At 35.1% G+C, this 17,676-nt stretch overlaps 1 protein-coding gene across 1 annotated transcript; it reads right to left on the bottom strand.

The window, feature by feature from the left end:
- Window positions 1-8,771: 8,771 nt before the first annotated feature.
- LOC127861154 (uncharacterized) lies at window positions 8,772-16,217 on the bottom strand. Its single transcript, XM_052399531.1, has 6 exons — window positions 15,618-16,217; window positions 15,239-15,307; window positions 13,838-13,939; window positions 13,603-13,686; window positions 12,733-12,813; window positions 8,772-8,981 (listed from the first exon to the last, which is right to left on the bottom strand). The coding sequence occupies exons 1-6, from the start codon at window positions 15,991-15,993 to the stop codon at window positions 8,896-8,898; spliced, it is 798 nt and encodes a 265-aa protein (XP_052255491.1). The 5' UTR covers window positions 15,994-16,217; the 3' UTR covers window positions 8,772-8,895.
- Window positions 16,218-17,676: the final 1,459 nt, after the last annotated feature.

Raw genomic sequence — 17,676 nt, 5'->3', positions numbered from 1 at the left:
CATGAGAAATAAATTTTACTAAACAAATACATGTTGACTAGTTGTCGAATGATTGTAAATCAATTTCCTCAAGAGTTTTTCGTAAGCACCTGTGTAACGTACTGATTTTCCAAACCGTCTACACATTGATTACACAAATACGCATATGCACAACGTACTTGTATGAAATGTAGTACTCATTAACATTCATAGTATGTTACCCCAATTTGTATAAATGCTCATCCTCCACCTATCGCCACATATCTCGCTGCGGGTTACAGGACACTTTCTATTACATCCCGTTACCGACTGTGTTGTTGCGGTCAGCGTATTCACACAGAAGCATACTGTCCCGTCCTTAATAGACAACTCATTGAAGGAACGTAACCCATTCATGAACCGTTGCACTTTACAAAGCATCTTAATAATATAGCATGTTAAGTTTTAGATTATGTTTATGTACAGTTCAATTCCGTTTTATTTTTCTGAGCCATCTGTTGTATGAGTATATACATATATAATATGGTTAGATCATTTTGATATGACGTGGTATCACACGCGTCTGATATGACGTATAGACCGGCGCGGACTGCCGAGGCTTATAGCAAGCCATATCGGGTGAATGGAACACTTGTGGCGTAATACAATACTAGCTATGGATAAAATCAGGTAATTTCAATCATTTTTATATTGAACTATTTAAAACATAAACAGCTGCTGATAAAATCACTTTGTGATCGCACACGTCGATCTGATAAAATAAAATGATAATTAATGTGTGTTAAACAAAAATCACAACAAATATTGTATTAGTGCCTTTGCCACTCGTGAACACGTCTGTGTATCACACAGCTAATTTCAATATTATGCGGTCATGCGTAAAATGTATTTAAACCTATTATTAACTCTTGGTTTGCAGTGGAATAAGTAAAATGACATTCTTGGTCCCATCCCTATATTTCGAAATTTCTATAGAAAAACGCCTCAGGATAAAAAGTTGTGTCTCTAGAATGTATACGCATTATCAAATCTATCACTTAGGGATGTTATATTAATGCTTAAAAACTTTAATCAAGTGTTTAGTTAGCATACACCCGAAAAGTTGACTAACCGTATTTTACAGCACATATACTCAGTATACAATACAAACCCAACCTCCACGCCCGCATAATTGTATTGACTGCAAATACATGCACACTACTCTGGTATATTTTTGTCAGAGTCTACATGTAGCAGCCAAGGCTGGATGACACGTTTGTTTTCGCTATCCTTATAGCATCCTATGTAAACAATAACTGCCAACAAAGTTAAAATGCTAATGTTTGCCAGGGTTTTATTTCATTGTTTTCACCAGAAATGCCCAGCGACTAGGAGTAAATATACATTTGCACGGTTCAGAATAATTATTGTCAACGATAATTGAGTCTGAACATAAACCAGTCATAAGATAGTACTGTTTAACACAACATGCGTTTGGTTAGGTTGAAATCGTTGATAAAGCTTGACATATAGTGTAATGGTTATACTTATATGGTTTATAGTAGCCTTTTATTGCAAAAACACTGTTTCTTTTAGTTTGGTTTTTATAATATGTGTTGTTGGTCACCTAATGTGCCGCATTCCAAAACTACATAGTCATGGCACGTATGACTCACCGAATAATCGAACGCCAGTCGCAATAGTTAAAGTTCCATTTTGACATAGAATGTTGCTAAATTAATTTGGTACATACATTAAGACTTGGACGCGAATTGATCTAGGATAGGGAGATGATGGTTTCGTCTATAATTATGTAACATACGTGTAAATATATAATATAATTTAATAAACGTCATACTAAATTGTGTTTACAAACGTGTAATTTACTCATTCCCGTGTATGCCACTTATTTTAAATCGCAATGGTCGAATCATGACCTCGAGTTCTCGAATAGTCTAGTCCATTAGTACAGGTAGGATTAGCTTAAGGTCCCTGTATCGTGTTCAGAGTGTGAAAGTGTTTGGTTGTATTTTTTAAAAGAAGGAACTATACGTAATTTAAACCAGAAAAACACGGTTTCTGATGTTTTAATAGTGACAAATAACAGTGTCAGTTATCAATAATTTTCACTGTCTAACTGTGTGCTATTACGTCGTTTTCATAGCGAAAACTCAATTATATATATATTTTATTGTAACTGCATGTCGAAAAAGACATAAAATACACAAAAACGCATCGGCTGTCGGCGGAATGTTAAACTTGTTATTATAGAAAATTAAAAGTTTTACACCTGGCTTGGTAACTTTTTAAAACATGATTCCTCTGATCAGTTGTAATAATTTACCGAAACTAACAGATATAATCTTTGTATACCTCACTGTAGTGCAAATATAATGTAATATCATCTATTTACGACAGGAGTCTACGCGTGCCAATTACTTTTCGTTTGGATGAGTGCAAACTATTCAAAAACAAAGTTATTTAAACCAACGAACACATCCAAATTAATCAACACGCCCATCATTTGTAACAACGTGGGTATAACGTTGTTAATTGTCCTTAACCATAACATCAAAATACTATGTGTTGTATGAAGCTAATGATCTAATAATAGCGTCACTCTTGTTGAAAAACCAATTGCATTTTCAATCGTCGCTAGGAACTGTGACTTTGTGTCTTATAACCAGTTGTGAAATACAATTCAATTATACACCACAACCAACATACATTTCTATATATTATACAAATGAAATATTAAATATTTGACGGAAGTTCATGAATTAAATATATGAAACTGCAAATGTTTTGTTTACTCATACCTTTATCAAAAACTCTTAGTATTGTTTACGCAAGCAAATTACAAGTGCGAAAACAGTGATGATGTACAACGAGTTTACGATACTTAAAGGTTTGGTAGTTTCCCGAAGTTATGAGAACAAATACTATTTCTAAACTGTGCAAATGTTACGAATCTTCGACACCTTTGATATCTACTAAACAAGCCTATTTTGTTTTAACTAAAACGAATGTTAATCTCTGCTAAGATAATTGTATACGCATGTTAAACTGATAAATTTTACGGTAAAATTGTTTGCAGTTATTTGTTATTGTTCATGAGTGTAAACTACGTCAGGTGTATATATATAGCACAGATTTATGAATATTCATTCTGATGCTGATCTAGCTTTGAGGCCCCAAATTGAAAATCACTCTACATGAGTATATTCTTGACTGTTATTACACGATAATGTAAATCATGTTCTGAACCGCGCCAGCACTTACTTATTGAATGGTATGTCGTATTTTTCGGTATTGATGCTGTCAAAATATATTGTTTTATACATACAGTCTGTGTCCTCTCAATATCCCAGGCTAACGCAAAATACAAACATTATGTGTAATACTACTTACGCAAAATCGCTTCGTCCGTTTAAGTAATGCTGAATTAACCTGTTTACAATTTTCATATACATGGTTGTTAAACATACTACTACTTATGTATAATGAGCAGGTGTTTGTGAGATAATCCTTCACAAGGGCACACACAGGGTGTGTTTGTTATTTCGCATAATTAACTTTTTGAATAAAATTACATTAACATTTAAGATGTGCTTTGTTAAATACTAATAACTTATGCTAATTTTTGAAAACTATTTAAACGCACAAAATAATAAAATATTTGAACGATGATTCTTGTATTTTTATATAGTGACACTATTGTATCTGTGTGCTTATATTGAGCATAATGTATTGTTGAACATACATTGAACGCGATGCTTTATCAATTATCCTTCGGAAATTGCTCGAGCATTGGCCGATTGCTTTTTGAGATTATAAAACGTCATGGCATAAATTACATTTGTTCACAACTTTCTTATCACGATATTAAGGCCCACTCAGATTGTTACAAAAGTTCCTTGTTGCATACCTGATATAGAATGGGATCAGGATGATTTGCAATCATTATATTTATCTAAATATCTTTGTTAAAAAACAGGTTGAATTTGTCTTCCGAGTTTATCGCGTATTTAATTGTTGGTAAGTGAGTCACATCCCATACATAGAGGCAATCGCAGTAATTTAAAGATGTATACCGATAAAACTTTATTCATAATTACATTAACTCTAACATATTTAAACCAATATGCGCCAGTATATCCGTTTAACAATTAATACATCAAACTACAGTTGACTGTTAAGACTTTGTGGTAACGCATCAATAAATCATTATAGGTCAAAACTTAAACGAGTAAGGAAATTTTCGATTTATTATAACGGTATATAAGTTGAATAATGGTCCTTATCAATAACGTATTGACTGTCAGGTGAGCGCCATGGTGTGAACATGCTCTTCTCACCTTAGGCATCCCAGGTTGAATCCCCGTTTCCAAAAACATATGAATTATGTGTGTGGACACCATTACGGACTGGTAGGGTTCCTCCGGGTACACTTGCTTCTAACCATAATAAAAAACCACACCACATTATTTTAATTAACAACTAGAACTAGCTGGACATATCAGCTATATTTTTTAAATTCTTTCCCTTCTGTTGTTAGACTCGTACATTAATTAGGTAGGAGTTTGGCACACTCTGTGTCCACACAAAAAGCAGCCCAAACCGCGGAAGGACCTCATAAACTTCGAAATACACACGAACACATCAGTAACAAATCAAAAAAGCTAACAAACAGTATAATATTTTTTGAATTACACCATATCGTTACACCACTGTAATCTGTAAGATACTTCATAGTTACGTCTCTTTACGAAATCAGATATATTAATATGTGCATACATAAAACTATAAAACAATATATTTGCCCTTCAGTGTCGCAGTAGACGGTATAAACACACACACGGCTGTAAAGGCACATTATTTTTCGCTTTTAACGGCCCTAAAAATTTAGTCCGAATGAATGAGAAGTTAACTTAGTCCAACTAGGCAGTAGTACGGAAAGATTAACTTTAAGTTCAACTAGCCAACGTGCATTTAAACGGTTTGTTGTCATATTGTTCGGTTGCATAAACACAACTGGGTTTATCATACAAATGTGTGGGTAGGCAATGCCTGTAATACATATTGTAATAACTAATTATGCTGTCGTATAAATGTCGTAGAATAACAAATAAACTTAATAACAACAATTTGTCATACAATAATGCTATCGTCTTTGAATAATAGCTGTTTTAATTATTATGGATACATGGAACAAACATATGTATAGGATTCGAAGGCAGAGGGGCAAAATTATCGACCCGTTATAACATGCCAAGAAGATCAATTATGACGCGATTAGGTGAACAATAGACAGAGTAAAATAACAGTAAAGCAAGTACAGTATCCACACAATTTAATTTGTACTTTCTGTTTCATTCTATAGCTCTGTTGATTTTGCAGGTGTCTCTGATGTTGTCCAATGGAGTATTTGGAGAAAGGTTGAACAGTAGAAGATAATTATTAACATCACAACGAGTTCCTTTATTTTAAGGCCGCAGAATAACACATGACCTATATTAGACGGTGAGACAAAACGCAATTGAATTAACCTAATCCTTGTATTTCAATGATGCCCGAATAATGAAACAAATCTTCACAGAAACATTTGAATGTAAGTCTGTAAAATATAATTTAGTAATTACACATGTAACAGCTGCGATACTTTTATTTACTCAGACAAATGGCCCTTACGTGTATATACCAACGATAAAGAGATCTGATCAGCCATTTTACTTTAATCAATGTTTGGTTTTCTTATTAAACGAAGTTTTGAGTAAAGAACAACACTATTATTTTTTTTAAATAAAACTCAATTGACACAAAAATGGATCCAGCAACAGTGACTGCGTATCACACAACAAATCGTCGCTGTTCTTCGAAAACCGCGTAAGTCAAATTTGGCGCAAATTCTTATTTGCTTTTATAAGAACGGCGGGTTCACGGGTCATTTTCTGCGAAAATACTGGATTTAATATCAAATTGGAAGGCATAGTTATGAGCACGTGAGAAAATCCTGAACACTCATTGGTGCACTAATTGTTTCTGCAAAAACTGCGTAAGTCAATTTTTCCAACTTTTCAAAAAACATTTTTTCAATATTTTTTGAAGTTTACAAATAAATTAATTTAGATAGTCTATGTCAAAATGGGCATACTTTTTATTTATGAAAATATAAAGGCCTGTAGTTGTCATTTTAATTATTAAAATGGACTTACGCAGTTTTCTCTTTTATATTTGGTTCCTTTTTTAGACTATCTAAATTATTATATTTTAAAAATGTTTTTTTGCCTATTGAAAAGTTGTAAAAATTGACTTTCGAAGAACAGCGACGAAATACAGGAGAGTTGAAGTCTTAAACAAACGCAAACGCTCCAAGAACCTGCTTTATTGCGAATGGCTAACATGCTGATCATGTTATACTCCACCATCGAAGATGACGGAATTTGTTAGTTCGCTTAAATCGGCCATTTGCTTTTGTCCCGAGAACGTATGAAAATGTACACACAGTCAAACATTTTCATCTCATACAGAGACCACACTGTATTCCCGCTTTTGTGGAATCAATGGACAGTCCGTAATCGTTCATTCAACGGGATATTATACAATTACAGAGTCGTGCTAACAACGAGTTTATATCCATTGACTAACCTGTATGCATCGCATTCCTTTAAATTGAACATTTTTTTAGAAACATGCGCAATGTTGTATACGTAAAATGCCAAGGACCTTTAAACACATGCCGCAAAAACTGTTGGATTACTGTTGTTGAACATTATTATTGTTGTTTAAATGAGTATTATTTCACGATACACATTAAATGACTAACAACACAAGCATAAGATTCGTATTAATCAAATTCATAAAACATGACGTATAGCGTGTATTGAAGAAGACGACGCATGCCGTCGAACTTTAATACGTACATGTGCTATCCCACGTTTAAATAAAACCTTTATGTAACGAAAGGATTACTTACACAATGATGTAAATCACACGATGGTAAACAATCAAAACGCTAAACTCATAGGAAGAGACATTAATCGAAAGAGAAATTTATATTGAGCGTCAACTGATTCAGTTATCAATATATTGTATAGTTATATTTCGCAATGATTCAAATGCAAATTAAGTAAATTTATTGAGATAGCATTTATTACAATTTCCTCTTTATATATGGTGGGTTTACGTATATACACACCTGTATAAGAAACGCTGTTGGACTGTCGGTATTTGGGTCTATCGTTCTGTTCAACGTATACATTTGCAAACTAAAGCACTTATTTAAGTACCAGTACAAGCAATTACCACTGTTTGACTTGTATTAACTTAAAATGTTTTCAAAATGGTGACATCGTTTTCCAATTGTACACATTAACATGCTCGACGTATTTTCGTACATAATTTCAGGACCAGTTACTCAAATGTGTTACCAATGTTATTTGCTTGGAACACACGTGTTTTACTAATAAATAAAGTTTCAGTTTATTTTACAAAACTCTAAAAGTTGGCGGATTGGCGGAGATAAGATTCTCAAATAACATTGTTACCATATGCTATCCCATGAAGGATATTAATCAGAGTGCTAGATCACGTTACTTTGTAGGGTTCACAATGGAACGAAAAATGGATGTAAATACACCGGTATGTGGGGCTTTTATTCAAATAACTTTTGAAGATTTTTCTTAAGATTTTCAGCTGGTGCATACACGACGGTTTTGATGTTGATTAAGGCAATTTGAAATATATCATAATTACTCTATTATATAAACCTTTGGTCTTGGCCAACAATTCGATGTGCAACGCGTTCGTAATATTCAATGATTTATTCTTAAATCTTTAGATATCGGCACGAAATGCAAGGTAAACTGTATTTTATGAACTACATATTTTTGTGAATGTTTTTCAATAACTTGAGATATTCGCAAAACTAAAGTGTGTAAACCCCGTCGATCCTGCACCCTGTTAATGCAAGCTTTGCAAACCAATTACACATGAATCAGTGAGTTTATTAAAATTATTTTACTGATGCAGTTATGACATCATATAATAAAAATATGTTCCACAGTTACAAAACATAGCGATTAAACACTAAACAATATTACCGCTATAATAAGTATTCGAATTTCTGGCCTCTCATTTGACTCAGAAAATCAAACATCGATTCAAGTTGCTGAACACACGGCGAAAATGATGAGTCACCATTTAAACGTACGTCTTGAATACAAAGACATCGATATCGCCCACAGGCTCGGGAAATATATACCAAACAAAAATAGAGCTGTGATAGTTAAATTTGTGCGTCGACAAACAAAAATTGATGTCATGAAGCGCGCAAAACAACTAAAGGGTACAGGCATTTACATCAACGAAGACTTGACCAAAATAAACGCCGAGGTACTAGCATCCCTGCGTCTCAAGGAGCCAAGCCGTGTTGAAAGGGCCTTGGCCCGGTTTAATGAAAGCGACTATGGTCGGGCGACTTTGGTTGTACCAGCGAATATTCGTCGTGCGACGATAGCCGTGTTTAATGGAGAGCGACGGTCGTCAATCGACCGCGCGTTGTTCGACATATTGTCGAGCGACCACAGTCTACCCCTCACACCACGACTGCTCGTCGCTTGACGCTTTGTCGGCATTCAAAACCCGTGCAAAATGAACGCGGATAGGTTCGATTTTAATCATGGCGGCCTCCATGCGACTTGTTCATCCAATGCGAAGACATTTTCGAAGAGAGCGAGTTTTTAGAGATAGGTTGAATCCATTAGACATGTACAGTGATGATGAAATTTTCCGTCGATTTCGCTTACCAAGGAGAGAGCTATTGGAGCTCATTGACACCTTTGCTGCAGATCTTGAATACGTTTCCGAAAGGAAAGGGAGTCTGCCTGCAAGCATGCACATGATGATTGCTCTTCGTTTCTTTGCAACGGGGAGCTTTCAAGAAGTGATTGCTGATACTTTTGGTGTATCAAAAGGAACCGTGTGCACGGTAATCCACAAAGTATCACAGGTACTGGTGGCATCTATGGAGCAATATGTTAAGTTCGATAAACAAGAACAAACAGAAGCAACAAAGAGGAAATTTTTCAATATGAATCCAGGTTTCGCAGGTGTGATTGGGTGCATTGACTGTACACACGTTAAAATCATTGCCCCATCTAACTTTGAAGGCATATACGTTAACAGGAAAGGATTCCACAGTATTAATGTTCAACTAATCTGTGATGCTGATATGAAAATCCTGAACGTTGTCGCTTCGGATCCAGGAAGCTTCCATGATGCATTTATACTGCGACAGAGTGCAGTATTTCCTGCTTTCGAGGATCCCAATGGACCACCACTCACTGGCCATCTGCTTGGAGACAGCGGGTACATGCTGAGGTACACATTCTTACAACTGAATTGATTACATGACAAATAATCTAAGCACTACATATTTGCCACATTAAATCAGCCAAACTTAGTGCAATGTATTTTGTTGTTTTGTTATAATTGTCATGTTTGGTCTTTTGTCTGAAAATCTCTTTAAGGCATATGATGACGAAAATAAACATGTTTATGGGTTATTTAGCTGTATCAGTGCATACAAAAAGTGCTGTGCACACTGGTGCAATTCAGACTCGTGTACGTTCGGATAAATTTATAATTTAACATTCGATCAAAATATCGTCACATATACTGTATCTGAGTTTATTTTTAGAACATGTCATCAAAATAACCTCATAGTTTATTTTTGCAACAGTACTGTTCAAACAACGCGTTACCAATAACATCACGCGTTCTATTAAAACGACATAAGAACGCTTGTGACGACACAGCCATTTTTACCTCATGGATTTGTTTATGGACCGTCACATGGATGCGCGAATTCAACTAAAACACTTTTTTCTATGTTGGAAGATTGAAGCCAATCTTCACTAAATTGCTTTACCTACACATGCGTTGATTTACTTATACAGTTATACGTTAAGAATTATGTATTTCTGCTTATCTTCAACTATGGCTTGAAAATACCAAAACACCCTATTTTTTTCAGGCCTTGGCTGTTGACACCTTACATCAACCCAAGAGGACGAACACAGGAAAGATTCAACTTTGCACACTCTTCAACCCGGGCTACGATTGAACGGTGCAATGGTGTATTGAAACGCAGATGGCACTGTCTGCATGGAGAGCTGAGGTACTTTTGGAGCTTCATATGCATGATGTGTGTGTATTTGTGTTTAAATGCAAAGGCTGCACTGTGGGATTTAAATAAGTGTATACATTTGTACTTTAGTCAACGCAGCGGAACTTGTTAGTATTAATTGACTAATGGTGCTTTATGGGTTGTGGTGGTGGGAGGTTATGGTTCTTGAAATGTTTATACAGTGAGATGAACAAAGCACATAAAACAATGGCACATTGAAGATAAAATACTTTTTATGCCCATGAAGGATGGCATATATTTTTTGTACTGTCCGTCAGTCAGTCCGTCAGTCAGTCTGTCCGAAAACTTTGACATCGGTCATAAGTTGTGCTATTGTGAAGGTAACAACTTGATATTTGGCCTGCATGTGTATGTCATGAAGCTGCATATTTTGATTAGTGAAAGGTCAAGGTCATCATTCAATGTCATAGTTAAAATATATGACTTCAAAAGCGGCTAATAATTGGACATACAAATGTCTTGTTACAGATATTCTCCTAACAAAGCCTGCAAGATTATTGGAGCCTGCGTTGTCCTGCATAACATCTGCCTGAGACTACCAGTTCCTCAGAATTGCTGCAACGTAGGCTGTGTGCATGATGATCATAATGACAGCATACCAGACCGTGCTTGTCAGGAAGAACAGCCACAACCCCGTCGTCTTATCCAAGAGGGCAATGCAGCTGCTGCGCGTAATACATTTGCAGACGCATACTTTGGAAGGTGAGAGGAAGCTTTTGATTGAATGTAATTCCGGTCTGTGCTAATTTGCAAGGTAAATAGCATTCCATGTAAAATGACAATGAGATGAGTGATATTATTTCCGCCTAAGTGGTTCCTTCACTGTATTTATATGTTTTACAATTCATAGTTCGTATTCTGCAGTAATAATTAATTTGTATTGTGCACTTGAATCAGTCAATAAAACACATTCTGTACCTTTAATACTTCCTTAATGCTGGTTGATCATGATAACAAGCGTTGGGGAGAAAAAATGTTTTTTGGATTGTTGAGAATTTGGCCTATCCAAAACTGTTCACTTAACAGGCATCAGAAACAATGTGCACATAGACAACTGTAATTATGGATTGTAAATGTGCATCTATGCGTTTTTGTTAATTTTTGTATGTTCTATATACTGTGAACATATACATCTGAGTGTGTATGCGCAAAAGCAATCCAATGCATGTCATTAGCAAATTATTTCACCTTTATTCATGCTATAATGGCAGATTGGATTTTATAAATAATAAAAGTACACTAATAGTTTTAATTAAGTAAACCACAATCTAACACATTAATTGAACATTATATAATACCCACAATAATTTAAAGGCAATTCATTCTATTTGGAACGCTACACACACATACATGTACAAAAACCTATGAAGAAATGGTTAAGCATAAAAAATGAAAAAGAAAGAAAAACATGTCACAAACAATGATCAGAAGCAACCATTACGAGTGTTACAATATATGCTGTTTTCATTGGTTTGTGACATTGTTATTGAAATCGTCTATTGTCATGACCACTGACTGCGTGCACTTTTCCTCCAGCATCTGCACCTCCAGCTGTGCTTTGCGAGCATTACACTTCTCAATCTTTAGTTTCTCCTTCAATATATTTAACTCTGTCACTTCTTTTTCAATGTATGTCTGGTTAAGGGCTTTCTCCCTTTCGATTTGTAAATTAATAATTGCCCTTTCTTTTTTGAGAGCCAGGCGTTCTCTTTGGAGAGCTACTTGGTCTCTCATTGTTTGCACCCGTTCTTTCTGCCCCTGTGCTTCTTTTTTGTTTTTCAATACATCAATTTCAGCCTTTGCTTTTTGTATTTCTAGAACAACTAGCCTGTCATAGTTTTCTTTCTTTTTTTCGGCAGATAAGCGCCGCTAGAAGGGGAGGTTGACTCTGGCGAGTATTCACTGGCTGGCTGAAGAGTTTCATACGAGTCATCCCGTTGTCCAGACGTTGCTGATGCCTTCTTTTTTACTGTTGTAGTCCCCTGAGGAGCACAGCTAATCTTGATTGGGTTTGATGTGGACACAGGCTTTTGACATTCAGAGGCTCCTAGTTCTGCATAGAGGAATAAAACGATAAAAACATCATAACAATAATATGTTTCCACAAATTAATGGCTGCAAACTTGCAATATGTACAGTAAAAGATGTGTTATAAGGCCCATCTGTTATAGGGTCACCTGTATCATAAAGACACTGTCATCAGACACACATTGTTTTTGTTATCATTGATTATTACCTATGTTATGTTGCCACTTTGGTCTTTCCCTCCCCCCCATGTGGCTGTATAACACACGTTTTAATTATTATTTTCCTATAGGGAGGGTTGAAGGGGAGCGGAGTAAGATGGTATAGTGAATGTGATACCTGTGCTAATGACATAGCTGCCGTAATAAAAAGTAGGGACACAAATTATTATTTGAAATGTACATTAAAGTGTAAGCATTACCACATTTTATCGTCCTTTGACAACTTACAAATGTATTCAATATAACTGTTTTTATGCTGTTAGGTTTTTCTTTACAAATATAAGTATGGAAATAATCAAACAAATGACTTTTCCTCACCTCTTGATATTCTTGTGCTGTTCAGTGGACTGTCTGCTGTGTTCGTACAAGAACTGCGTGATGTGCAGATACTGCCTGTGCCTGGAATAAAATATGGAATAATGCAAATTGACATGTGTAAAACATTTGCACATACAAACTGACAATCCATGCAAAAAATACTTGTAGTGTTTAATGTGATAAATTGAAGGGACTAAATCTATAATATTTCTTTTTAATACATTGCAATCATAATGACAATTCTTTAAATACCTATTATTTAAAAAAAAAGATTCGTTGCTTTAGGAATAAACAAAAATTCTGTTCATAAAATTATGGGTACCGAAATATGCATATTATTTGAACTAACATTACCATGTAGTAATATCATTGTCTTTTTAAGGTTATAATAACTTTTTTCCGATAAATACACACATTTAAACAAAATTCACAACTGATAAAAGAACATGATTTATTATTGTACAGAACTTCATCAGTACCATACCATGAGGCTCATGTATGGGGCTCACACATGAACAAAATTTACAATACATTTTTTTTTTCAAGTTACTCAATGAATAATGGAACATTATGGGCTTTTTATATACTGTATGTACAGTCAGTGTATTATTAGCTATGGTATCTTATGTTGGTAAGTTACTATGAAGAGTAATACATTGTTAAAGGACATGTATTTATTTGTGCGCACCCATAAAACTCTGTCCGCTGTTGGCATTCAGAGAAGCTGCCTAAATTATTATTTAATGCAAATAACACAACATTTCAAGAAAAATGATGTGCAAACCATACAAGACAACATTAGAAAGTAAGAAACAATTGTTTTCTTATAAAGTTATCAAAAGAATACCCACACTTAATAACTGTACTTACCTCTACGACTACCAGCGTAGACATCAACAGTCATACAGACGTCTGTCTTCTGCAGCTGTGCTGGCTGGCCAATCTCAGCATCAACTAACGAAATTTAACATTTAAAAAATCTCTTTAAATTTGTATTTATTAATACAATTCTTTCAGCATCAATGTAAATGAACATTAAGTTTTACACACTGAAGACATTTAATCCGAAAAGATATTTTATATCAGACAATAATGCAATACTTACCATCCTGAAGAACTTGGCTTTGGTGAACATAATTAATTTGATTGTGATTCTCCTCACTTTTTTGCCTCTTGCACTGTTCATTGAGGGTGTCAATGCAGTCCCCTGAAAATAACAATATTATAACAAAAGGCCTGAAATGCCCAAAATCGCTCACCTGAGATTACAAGATATTATTGGGACAAATTTCCACACCAAGTATCATGGAGATCGGAAAATAAATGTGGCCTATAGAGTGAGAACAAGGCAAATGTTGACTTCGCACAACGCACGACGAACAACGGACGACGGACAAAATGCGATAACAAAAGCTCACCATGAGCACGCTGTGCTCAGGTGAGCTAAAAACAAGGGCAGTTTGTAAATCATGCATGGCCCCCATATGGGCTGTCAGTTGTAGTGGCAGCCATTGTGTGAATACGCTTTTTGTAACTGTGACCTTGACCTTTGACATAGTGACCTGAAAATCAATAGGGGTCATCTGCCAGTCATTATCAATATGCCTATGAAGTTTCAAGATCCTAGGCGTAAGCATTATTGAGTTATCATCCGGATTCCATTTAACTGTTTCGAGTAACTGTGACTGCGACCTATTGACCTGAAAATTAATAGGGCTCATTTGCCAGTCATGATCAATGTACATATGAAGTTTAATCATACTATGCCTAAGCATTCTTGACTTATCATCCGGAAACCATTTTACTATTTCGAGTCACTAGGACATTGACCTTTGATCTAGTGACATGAAAATCTATAGGGGTCATCTGCCACTCATTATCTATCTAACTATGAATTTTTATGATACTAGGCGTAAGAATTATTGAGTTATCATCCGGAAACCGTCTGGTTGACAGACCAACCGACGGACGGACCGACCGACATGTGCAAAACAATATACCCCCTCTTTGTCTCTGAATGGGGGCATAAAAATCAATTGCTTAAATCAACTGCATTATGATTTTACGAATAACATATTTCGATTAACAGTGATGATTCATGTTGCTGCACATGTACAGGTACAAAATACACGATTAAAAGGTACATAGATAAACCTTTTAGCACTGTACTGTGTACATGTTATGCAAATGTGTATGACATTGTTATGTGAGAATGTATATTGTATGGTTGTCCATCAATGTTCACGTGGCTATGCACATAGAGTGCTTGTGTGTAAGCAGACAGAGCAATGTGCATGTGTGTATATGAATGCAATTATGAATATTTGTGTGTGCGTGTGTATTTTCACTTAAAATAATGCCACTATAAAAAGCTGGGCAATTGTTTAAATAATTTTTTTGTTTGCATATAGTTGAACACAATCAATACACAAGTCCACAAATAAATATTGACATTATGATAAAATCTTTACAAAGTCTGATTTGCATAAAATACATTTCTCCTTACCACTTGTTTCGTTTTTTCTCTTGGGTTCTTCGCTCCCAAACAGACCATTAATCCCTGCTTTAACACCATCTGAAAAAATATTTGGCAAAAAGTTTCATAAAGAACATATACACACACATAATAAGAGACAATAACATGTATTACCAGTTATATTTTATGATAGATCTTCTTTTTACTCATACTGCAATCTGCATCGAAATTCAATATGAAGAATTTGCAGACTTTCAAATAATTGTATGCGTTTCACTTCAAATAATTAACTACTTATAAAATGGCAAGCTGAAAATGGTTAATAAAACATGTGTCCATATATTATTATTACATAGTGAACAACAAATATTTAAAGTAAATATGAACTGGTTACATACTTGTTAATTACCTGCAATACCATGTAGGAAGGGCGAATCTCTGCCAATGATGTGGTCCAACACAACATCATAATACCAAAGTTTTTTCTTTTCTTTTCCGCCTCCAGTCTTTGGCACTTTAAAACTGTTGAGGTAGTCTCGTGCATTTTTCTTTAGGTCACGTAGCTTTTTCTTACACGTGTCCACTGTCCTCAATGCCACCCCACACGCGTTTATGGCTGACACAATCTCCTGCCACTTTTTTCGCTTGTTTGCCTCGGTCACCGACGGCCCGTGTTTTCCCTCCAACAGGTTCTTGTTCTCAATAACAAGCTCTAATAGTATATCAATCTCTTTTTTTGACCAAGAATGGCACTGACTGGACTCGTTCATGTCTTCTTCTTCCATTTTTCGAGTGTATTTTCACCTGCGGATGTTGATGGCGGAAGTGATAAATTTCTAAAAATAGCGACTACCACGACCGCAGTCGACTGACCACACAGTCGTGCGACCACAGTCGCGGGAAATTTCTCCGTGTACGCGACAATTTGTCAGTTGGCGGACGACAACCGTCGGTTGACCGCACAGTCGCGCGACTACAGTCGTGTTTTGTAGTTTTTTATTAAACCGGGCCCTGGGTCTCACGAAGGCAAACTGTTTGTGAGGTACAAGGGCATTGATCGCAATGAACACGTGGACTATAAACAATATCAAAACTGGCTAAGCAAACCGTGGCCACAAAAAGAGACCACCACATACGCCAAGAAAGCTGCATCTACTATTCTCCGATCACCCAAACAGATTTAACCTCCAAAAATGTGAAAAGTGTGACGAAATTGAAGTGTGTAAACCTTAAATGACAGCAGTTTATTACATCATTTAAATAGCCGATCGTATTGAAATCACCAGCTTTACACTGATTTGTACATAAAACATTGATGAATATTATTTTTAGTAAGATCATTTGTTTCAAGTGTTTGCATTCACTTATACAAATATCAATATTTGCCACAACATGTCATGATTACATGTATCTACCTCCTGTATAATTATGTACCCACATTCCTGTTAACATACCTATCGTCGTGTAAATATACCTTGCTTCCCGTAAACATACCTACCTTCATGTAAGCATACCGCACCTACTTTCCTGCGTAATTACATACCTAAATAGTTTAAGTGCATACCTTACATAAGATTTATTCCCTATTGCATTTGTATGTACATATACATATTATAAATTAGTTGGGTATATGTACATATTCATATTATAAATTAGTTGGGTATAGTTACTATAATTTTACAATTTAAATTCATTGAACTACTGTTACGGAAAACAAAATAATTAATGTCCATATTACAAACGATTTTCTTCAATTAAAACGTTTTTCTCACTAAATATACTGTTATGGCCTTATAAAACTCGTGCAAAACGTGCACACTTAAAGCTGTTTGTAAATATAAGCATGATCACATATTTGATTTTTTTTATTGTTTTTGAAGAATGTTTCTTTGTCAATTTACACATTGTTTATAGTACGAATATACTTTTGTATTATTGGTTAAGTATGTCTCTCTACTTCTCGCTTAGTATAATACATACAACTCGTGCAAAACGTGCCGATTAAACTGAATGCAAATATAGGGAGCAACTATCGCGTAAAAAAGCGAAATGCTAATGGAGATCAATGATGCCGGATTAATATTGTCGAGCTCCACAAACAATTGTCATTATGTTCTGCTAACAGTTCAGGGCTTGTTTTCATAGTGTATTAGTTTGCTCTATCGTTCGAAATATCAAAATGTCAAATATATTACAATGAAGTTTGTTTTTATAATGAGTACTATAATTCAATAGACATGTGTATGTATGTTTGTATTATTTTTGGCGAGTTTGTTTTTCTTCTGTGCCTCTTAACATATAGTTTATAGTACATATACTGCCATACTGCCCTAACTCTATGAATATATAAAGTACCGTAACAAAGAATCAATTTATTTGTGAACTTGAAGTTTTTTCTAATCTTTTGTGGGTTTTTTTCTCACTAAGTATACTGTTCTTGCCACATTAAACTCGTGCAAAACGTGCAT

Source organism: Dreissena polymorpha, chromosome 15 (assembly GCF_020536995.1).
Source record: "Dreissena polymorpha isolate Duluth1 chromosome 15, UMN_Dpol_1.0, whole genome shotgun sequence".
Classification (NCBI taxonomy): Eukaryota; Metazoa; Mollusca; class Bivalvia; order Myida; family Dreissenidae; genus Dreissena; species Dreissena polymorpha.
The sequence above is the reverse complement of the archived record's forward strand: the minus strand, read 5'-3'. Positions and strand labels throughout refer to the sequence as shown.

Coding starts and splice junctions, on each gene's coding strand:
- LOC127861154 (XM_052399531.1), bottom strand. CDS start 15,993: ATGGAAGAAGAAGACATGAACGAGTCCAGTCAGTGCCATTCTTGGTCA. Junction 15,308..15,617: donor CTTCCTACATGGTATTGCAG/GTAATTAACAAG, acceptor ATATTTTTTCAG/ATGGTGTTAAAGCAGGGATT. Junction 13,940..15,238: donor GAGAAAAAACGAAACAAGTG/GTAAGGAGAAAT, acceptor TGTTATTTTCAG/GGGACTGCATTGACACCCTC.